Source organism: Octopus bimaculoides, chromosome 27 (genome assembly GCF_001194135.2).
Source record: "Octopus bimaculoides isolate UCB-OBI-ISO-001 chromosome 27, ASM119413v2, whole genome shotgun sequence".
Taxonomy (NCBI): Eukaryota; Metazoa; Mollusca; class Cephalopoda; order Octopoda; family Octopodidae; genus Octopus; species Octopus bimaculoides.
Genome location: NC_069007.1, coordinates 16,588,554 through 16,597,912, shown reverse-complemented (window position 1 = coordinate 16,597,912; position 9,359 = coordinate 16,588,554). Strand labels below are relative to the sequence as shown.

General features: G+C 34.9%; 1 protein-coding gene across 1 annotated transcript in view; it reads left to right on the top strand.

The window, feature by feature from the left end:
• Positions 1-9,359, top strand: part of LOC106877214 (phosphatidylinositol-binding clathrin assembly protein) — a 91,224-nt gene that overhangs the window by 57,504 nt on the left and 24,361 nt on the right. The window contains exons 12-13 of the mRNA XM_014926067.2: positions 32-347; positions 6,943-7,011. Of these exons, the coding sequence (XP_014781553.2) occupies positions 32-347; positions 6,943-7,011 (385 nt within the window). The remainder of the gene's footprint in view (positions 1-31; positions 348-6,942; positions 7,012-9,359) is intronic.

Sequence of the window (9,359 nt, the reverse complement as noted above, 5' to 3'; positions counted from 1 at the left end):
ATATATATAATTGTTTGATATCTCTTCCCAGGATCAACGAATTAAGGAATTAAACCAGACCTCTCCACAGACCTCCCCACAGAATCAGCCAGCTACGTATGCGTCGACGAACCCATTCAGCAGTGGCCCAGCAGAGGCCGTCACCTCTGACCTGCTCCTCGATACTAGTTTGACAACCACACAACCCGCAAAACCAATCAGTGACCTGCTCGGTCTGTCTGCCTCCACTAACCCATTCGTCGACAGTCTTCCCACAAATGCAGTGTCACCTGGTCAAACCACCACAATGACTTCGATGGGCTGGACAGCGAAACCAGCATCCCCCGCCATGAATGCCACAAACCAAGGTATATTCAACAAAAAATACCGTTTTATATATATATGTATATATGTAGAACATTTTTGTTTTATTAGAGTTACATTTATTGATTTTCTGTGTGTTTTATGTATAGTAGTAGTTGTTGTTGTTGGTTAATCTTGACTGAGATCAACTGTTTTATTATCGGTCTGTAGCCATGCTGCAGCACTGCTTTGAAGGGGTTTTGTCGAACAGATTGACCCCAGTACATTTATTTTATTTTAAAGCCCAGTACTTATTCTATCGGTCTCTTTTGCTACACCTGTAAGTTATGGGGGACATAACAGAAACAAACCAACACCAATTGTCAAACGGTGATGATGGGACAAATATAAACACACACACACACACACACACACACACACACAGTGGGCTTCTATTAGTTTCCGTTTAGCAAATCCACTCAAAAGGCTTTGGTCAGCTGGTAGCTTTAGTAGAAGACATTTGCCTAGGTGCCATGCTGTAAGACTGAACTCAGGACCATGTGGCTTGACTCTGTAGTCAGAAGCTTGCTTCACAGCATGTGGTCATGGGATCAGTCCCACTGCGTGGTACCTTCAGCAAATGTATTCCACTGTAGCCCTTGGCTGACCAAAGCCTTGTGAATAGATTTATTGATGGAAAGTGAGAGAAATCTGTTTTGTATGTTTGTGTGTATTTGTTTGTCCCCTCCCCCACTACCTGACAACCGGTGTTGCTTTGTTTATGCCCCTGTAACTTAGCAGGTCAGCAAAATGATTCCAATGGAATAAGTACAAGACTTAAAAATAGGCACTGAGGTTGATTTGCTTGAGTGAAGCAGGGCCCCAGCATGGCCACAGTCCAAAGACTGAAACAAAGTCAAAGACAGGTGTAATAATTGATTGGCAAACTTTCAAAATGGCTATTCCTCTCTCATTGAGAAAAGTCCCCGTAAAAATTTACCAGCAAATGGTATGGAATATGAGGACAAAAATATTTAAAGCCTAAATGTTTTGGATTTCTTTTTCACTAGCAAATGCACCTATCCTTTGGGCAGTTTAACATATAAATAAATAAATAAATAATAACTCAAAAAATGTGAAAACAACTAAAGAATATTCTGTAATGCAAATATACAACTATATTGATTTAAAAAGTATGGAGAACAGTCAAAGTAAATAAATAGACAAAAATCCTTTTACTTTTATAATATTCACTAACCAAAACCCTCAAACAATACACGCCAATTCATATATAAAAAAGTAATGAAAGTAATAATGCACAATTACAACATATAAATAAATAATAAATAAAAAAAAAATGTGAAAACCACTAAAAAATATTCTCTAATGCCAATATATGACCATATAGATTAAAAAAGTATGGAAGACCCTACATACAAAAAAAACTATGTGCATACAATGAATTGGAGAAAAACCCATGTAAACCACCATTTTTCCCAGTTTGTCCATTTACTCAGGAGCTCTGGGCAAAATGTTATAGTGTGTGACCATCCTTTTTACATAAGTAATGTATGTATAAAGTTTGGTGAAAATAGGTTGTGAATTGTGGAAATGTATGCATTAGTCAATATACACATACATACTGTGATTTATATAAACTAGATGATTTTTATTCAATTTAACTATGATTATAGAATTAATGTTAAGTAAAATAAAATTAAGAACAATAAAAAAAAAAGGAGTATGAATACATAAGTATTGAAGATATAAAAGTTCTTACAGATAATATTTATTCCTATTTAAATATGGAACAAACTATATTGTGGTAAGTTACCATTAGAGGAACTCACATTGGCTTTTTAAAAAGCGCTCTTATTTTTATTGCTAGCTGGGAGATAAATTCCTGCTACCTCCAGTGCCAAGAATACCAGATCACGTGACCTTATATGGTTTTATCAATGATGGACACCCGACTGTTCTATCATTGGTAAGACCAAACATGATCTCAAATACCTCTGTTGCTAATACATAGAAGAATTCTTGTTTTATAACATCAATATAATTCATTTATTCCAGTGCTGCACTCCAGCAAAGAAATATATTTCAGGATTAAGTTAAATGCTTCTAAATTTGGCTTTTCATTGAAAACAAGAGTAAAAAAATATTGAAAGAAACAATCACCTAATTCTTTGTTCTTTTCTTTCTCCATGAGGTAGTAATAATTGTTCTGAAAGTCCTCTGATCATCTAGCTACGTGTCTCACTAGTTTACTTAAATATTGGCTGTTGATAAAAAAAATATTAGCTGATGATAAGAGGAAAATACCTTTATTTATATATTTGCCAGCATATGATTTAAGGAAGATTTGGCTGTTATTTCTAGCACATCTGGAATGCTGGGCTTACTTGATGACACTAAAGTTCTGGCATATTTGAGATCACATTGTTCTGAGTTCAAAACAAAGCATTTTACTGATGCACATTTTTGCATTGTGTCAGCTCATTGAAGGAGACATCAAGTGCACCCTACGTAAAAAAATGTCAGACCAGGAAAATCTGAGGATCATAAGAAACTGTTACCTTCAGTGGTTGAGGTGGGAGTCGGGTGAGAACTGTGTTAATAAAAAAAAAAAGACCAGGTCCATAAAGCTAGCAAATATATAATGTCATTGTGATATACGGGAGAAGTGAAGTCTCATTGATATTTCACTCCAGACATCTGAGCAGGGGCTATTTCTGACCCTTCCTGCTCCTCTCTTTGAAGGGAATCTTTTCTTCACAGGACCTCTTGGCTGAAACATTTACATTGCTCTTTCCGCTTTACTGCAAGTCACACTAACTTGTTGTTAGCTCAGCCTTGCTTCACTGGTGGTCAGTCAAAAATGCTACTTACACAGTTGACTGGTTAAAGGTAGGAAGAATAGACGACCCATCTGTTACGCACACACACACACACACTTTATGTATTAAGGCTATCATTGGTTTCATGTTATGGAAGACTGCAACAGTTTTCAAGCCTGTCACATCACATGAACAATGATGTTCCATGTGAGAGGCTTGATAATTGTTGAGGTCTTCCTTAACATGAAACTAATGGTAATTCACAAATTAATTCACAAATAAAGAATCTTTATCCACCAATGTGATGTTGATCATATATATATATATATATATACATATATATATACATACAGCTAATGTCTTGTATTAAACATTGACTCTCTTCACTCAATCTCTCATTCAGAGTACCAGGGAGTTTGAATCAAACTGTTTTGATCCATACATGTAACTCCTAATAAATGTGTTGAGTGCCCTTTCGGTTGCCTACTCACTCATGTTTGTGTGTGTATGTGTATATATGTGTGTATATATATAGGTAATAGTAATTAGGAAACAAATTAGTTTTTTACAGGGCTGCAAAGAGAAGTGCTCAAGTTAATTGAGACAGGGATGTAAAATTATTAGTTACGGAATAAAAGCATTACATTTGGGTCAACGACTCAACATACAACAGTCCCCTCAATAAACGATCATATATATATTAAAAAAAATTTTTTTTTTTTTTATATCATTTTATTATTTTTTAATATATATTTTCTTATGTTTTTGTGGACTTTGATGTATTTCTTTATATATGATTGTTTATTGAGGGGACTGTTGTATGTTGAGTCGTTGACCCAAATGTAATGCTTTTATTCTGTAACTAATAATTTTATATATATATATATATATATATATATATATATAAAAACACATATATCTACATGTACACACACATAAAACAGTAAGCCCTTAAATTTACTAATATGCTGGTTGGTTCATCCACTGTAGTGATGGCCTAATTTATCAGTACTTTATATAACTAGATACTGCTATATATTATTGGTTGGGGAGAGAAGCCAGCTGTATCTTTTGAGGAGCAGTCAACAGACCATAAAATGTGATGGGAGATTTTCTTCTATCAATATGCCGCAAGCAGCAGAGACGGGACATCAAATGATGATCAACACATTTCACTTTTCTCATTGCTGTATGTTTTAGTTGCTTGCTTGACAATGAACACATATATGCTTAGTTCATGGCATTGATGTCACTTAAGGCATGTACCAACCGCTTGCTCAATGAGCACATTACTAAATTCACAAGAGTCATAGGACTCCAAGCATGTATTTATTACTATGGTATAGCCAAATGTGTCTCAATTGTTAGCACTTGCAGTACTGTGTTCACTACACAGTACTGTAATTTGATTTGAACCTTGTATCACTTGCTTGTTTGATGAACACAATGTTAGTTCACCTCACCAGTGTGGCTCACTGCATGTGACAATTGCTTGTCTGATGAGCATGTTAATTACAGCATGTATCAATTGCTTGTTTGACAAACACATTATTAACGTTCACTGCACTGATGCGAATTGAAAGCACATATCTGTTGCTTGTTTGACAAACGTATTACTGAAATTCACTGTTGATATAAACCAAAGCATGTATCAGTTGCTTGTTTGACAAACATTACTGACATTTGCTGTGCTGATCTGAATTCAAAGCACTTGTTTGACAATTGCTTGTTTGACAAACATGTAACCGAAGTACACAGCACTGATTTTTATTCAAACCATGTGTCAATTGCTTGTTTGACAAACACTGACGTTCATCACGTCACAGGTTTTGATTCAAACCATGTCAATTGCTTGTTTGATAAACACTCCTACTGAAATTCACCATTTTGAACCGATTCAAATCCTGCATCAATTGCTTGTTTGACAAACATTACTGGTGTTCAATTCTCAATTTAAATTGTTTTTCTCTCTCTCAAATTAGGTTTACATATCCTTCTGGTTTTATCTCAGCTTTTAGCATTCACCATTGGGGAAAAAAACCTCATCAGTCACTTGGTCTCCACCTGATCAGAGTTGCTCAACCAATGACTAACCTAGTTATATATCTCATCTCATTTCAGTTGCTTCCATGTGATTTATCCATGAAAATATGAATAAATTGTATAAATGACTCGCTAAAATATTTCATTTTTATTCATGATAAGATTTAAATTTTTCAGATTACTAACCCTCATCTTTAAAGATTTGTTTCATTCTTTAAGTAGTTTCACTCATTGGACTATGGCCATACTGGGGCATCACCTTTTAGAGCAGAATCACTTACTTCACTCCTAGTGCTTATTTTTTTTACCTTACTTACTTCAGCCCTTAGCTCCCTGTGGAGTAGAGCCTATCAACAAATTTTCTTTACTGTTCTTGACTCTAGACTGTCTCTTTTCTGCAGTTGAATCTCTGTTTTTTCAGCTCTACCTCAGTATCTCATCTCCAGCAGTTTTTAGGGCATCCGCTCTTCTGCTTCCTTCGTGGGTTCCAAATCAGGGCCTGCTTGCAGTTAGATTCCTTAAGGTGTGGCCTAACCATTCCCGCTTATTTTCAGATTTTTCTGAACTGTGTCAGGTTCCCCTAAGGGATGGCCTTCTTCACCCAGGTCTTGCTGGTTTTGGAATTGTTGACCCTACTCTAGCTTTGCTCATTTCTAGGGAGGGGTATTGGCTCTACACAAACCTATTTTTTACCTCTGGGAAGAGGTGGTCCATACTAGTATGGGCCCCAATCCTTTGATCTGTCCAATATGGGAAGCTCTACCAGGGGCTTGCACTCTGCTGGAATAACTCTCAGGGTCATTGAAGCATACAAGCTACCACACTGCAACAAGGATGCTGGACCTTGTGTTGGACTCTTTAAATCCCAGGTGGGATGGAAAGCAAATTGGGTAAGAGTAGGATTTGAGCTGAGAATGCAAAATAATTTAAGACATCCAATAATACTCAGCATATTATCTGGTGATCTACCAATCCTGGTATTTGTTTACCATATTGTTTTTTTTTTTTATATTCCCATCTGTACTGTGTTTCAATCAATTTAGCCCGATCATCATCAATTGTCTTATTCCTGAGTACGTAGTTTCAAGCTGGATTTGATCTATGAACTCAGTCCATACCTAAGTGGTCCTCGTGTAGCCCAGTTTCCAAACTTAAATTGGCACAAAACCTTTATATGATTTTCCTCCAAATCATAGAACCCATACTTATATTCCACAGACCTCATCCTTTACCCCTTCTCATTTTAATTAGACATTCGTTAAATGAAACAAAAATTGTTGTGGACATGTGATGATGTGTGTGTAGGCATAGTTGCTTGGTTAATAGTGTTCACTTCTTAACAATTTCATTGTTTTCATTTCAATCCCTGTATGCAGAAACATAGGCAAGTATCATCTCCAAAGCATCAAGATAAGCCATGCCCTGTCAACGAAATTTGGTGCACGGAAACTGTGCAGAAATTTCATCACATGTGTACATGTTGTTGTTTATTGGCAAAAGAACATGGTTGGGAAATTTGGTGCATCAAACAAAAGTACCTTTTGTTGTCTCTTCCAAGTTATGTATCTTAATTGGGACTTAACCATTCAGCAAAAGCAATTAATAAAATAAGTACCAAAGTATGAGAATCAATCATCTAAAATCCCCTAAGATGGTTCTAAAAACCCCTAACATGGCTGTTGTCCAATGACTGAAATTATCGAAAGAATAAATGTGTGTTTCTGTAGGGTACCATTTAATATTTGTGTTCTTTATTTTATTTCATTTGATTTTCTAGCCGGAGAATCAGCATTTACCACTGATGCAGCTTTTGCTGCAGCATTCCCTAATTCCTCAGTATCAACAGGTAAATATTCACTAACCATTCCACCTGTAATAATTAACTACACTAACACTTTATATAATTTTTACTGGACAGGGTGGCAGTGGACTGACCAGTCAGTAGAACATCGGACAAAATTGCCTTCTCCCTGCCATTCAGTTGTAATTTTTCCTGAAGTTTTGCATTCAGAGCCTTCTGAAGACCGTATTATTCAATGTGGATGAAAGAGGGGAGATGGCTTAGTTGCCAACCACCCAAACATATTGTTCAATGTTAAAAATATATAGCTTAACAGAAAATTCTTTCAAGCCTAATATAACCAGCACAAATATACCTTTTGCTCTAGTCAGGAAATCTGATCCAACTTTGTCCAAATATATTTGGAATTTGAATTCCAGAAATTGAAATTTACCTGGCATTCTGTTATTAAATCTCCACTTACATTCTACAGTCAAGACCTCTTGAGGACTATATTATCCAATATGAACACAAGAGGGGAAACAAATTAGTTGCCAACCACACAATCATATTGTTTAATGTTAAACATTGATTGCTTAACAGCAAACCATTTCAAACTGCATTATAACCAACACAAACATACATATTTGCCCTAGTCACAAAATTTGATACAACTTCGTCCAAATATATTTGGAATTTGAAATCCAGAAATTGAAATTTACATATAAAATGGGTAAATTTGTAAGTTGGTAAGAGCCTACAACCAATAGAGAGATATTTGTCAGCTTTGCTTATTTCAGTAAAAAGCCATTCTGTTCTGTCATAAAAACCTCCTCAATCATGAAATAAAATTAATCCCATTTTGCCAGTATGTCCCAGTTCATTTTCAGAAATTAAAAAACTGAACGGGTTAGTGTAGCAATTTTTCTAACGGATAAACAATAGCCACTTCTTTTGCTTTTTCCAGCATCCATGCAGCGGCTACAAATAACTGTTTAAATTTTAATTTTTCCATTAATTATTTATATGCTTTTATAATAATAATAATAATAATTTGGAATATGGTCTTTTTTTATTATTGTGGTATCTATGTTGAGTTTTGAATATAGGTGTTAGTATGTATGAATGTGTCTAAACAAGTGTGTGTGTGTGTGCGTGCATATACAAACTTTTGTCTGTATAGAGATGTGTGTGACTGTAGAGAAACATGTACATATAAATATGTATGTACATATGTATGTGTATATATATATATATATATATATATATATGTATGTATATGTATATAGGTAAAACTTACTTAGAAATGGATGTGTGGTGTTCTATCATATAATAATATAAATAATATATATATATGAATATTTACTTACACATACGTACATACCTACATATGTATATATGGGTACAGGACATTAAAAAAAAAAAACCTGAACAAAATGAAAAACAAGAACATAAAAAAACAAAAACATGGAAAACGAACTTTTTTTGAACAACAAAAGAAACAGATAGAGAAACGAGACAGGCAACATAAAGAAAGTCCCTTCATCAGTTGTCCCCTGTTTTGTCTACTCTGCGTTTCAAACAATGTTGCCTGTCTCATTTTTCTATTTGTTTCTTTCATTTTTCATTTCGTTCACATTTTTTTTAATGTCCTGTACCCATATATGCATGTATATATATACATATATATGTAGGTATGTACATATACGTATGTATATATGCATACATATATCATTTATATTATTGTATATATATATATATGTGTGTGTGTGTGTGTGTGTGTATATGTATATGCAGGAGAAATTGTCGGACACATAGATGTTATACAGGATGCAGTTATGACCAGGCACTAAGCAAAACTTAAGTGCTACTTCCTTATATAATAATCATATATAAAGGTGGTGAGCTGGCAGAACCGTTAGCACGCCGGGTGAAATGCTTAGCGGTATTTCATCTGTCTTTACATTCTGAGTTCAAATTCCGCCAGGGTCGACTTTGCCTTTCATCTTTTCAGGGTCGATAAATTAAGTACCAGTTGCATACTGGGGTCGATCTAATCGACTGGCCCCTTCCCCCCAAATTTCAGGCCGTGTGTCTGTTTATATATGTATAAATATAAATGTATGTACACATGTATATTGAGTGTTGTTTACAAGCGTGTGTTTATGTATAAATATATATACATATAAATGAATGCATTCATGGCATTAATGTATATGTATGTATATATCTATGTTCATGTATGCATGTGTGTGTATGCATCTGTATATATATGTGAGTGTATATATATATTCATCGTTATTTTTATTCGATGTATGAGTTGTATTTCTCTTGGCAAGTGACTTCATCCGAAACCTGCATCATCGAAAGTGAAGCACTCGCATCCTGGAAGAGCTGTTCTCCTCACAAAATTT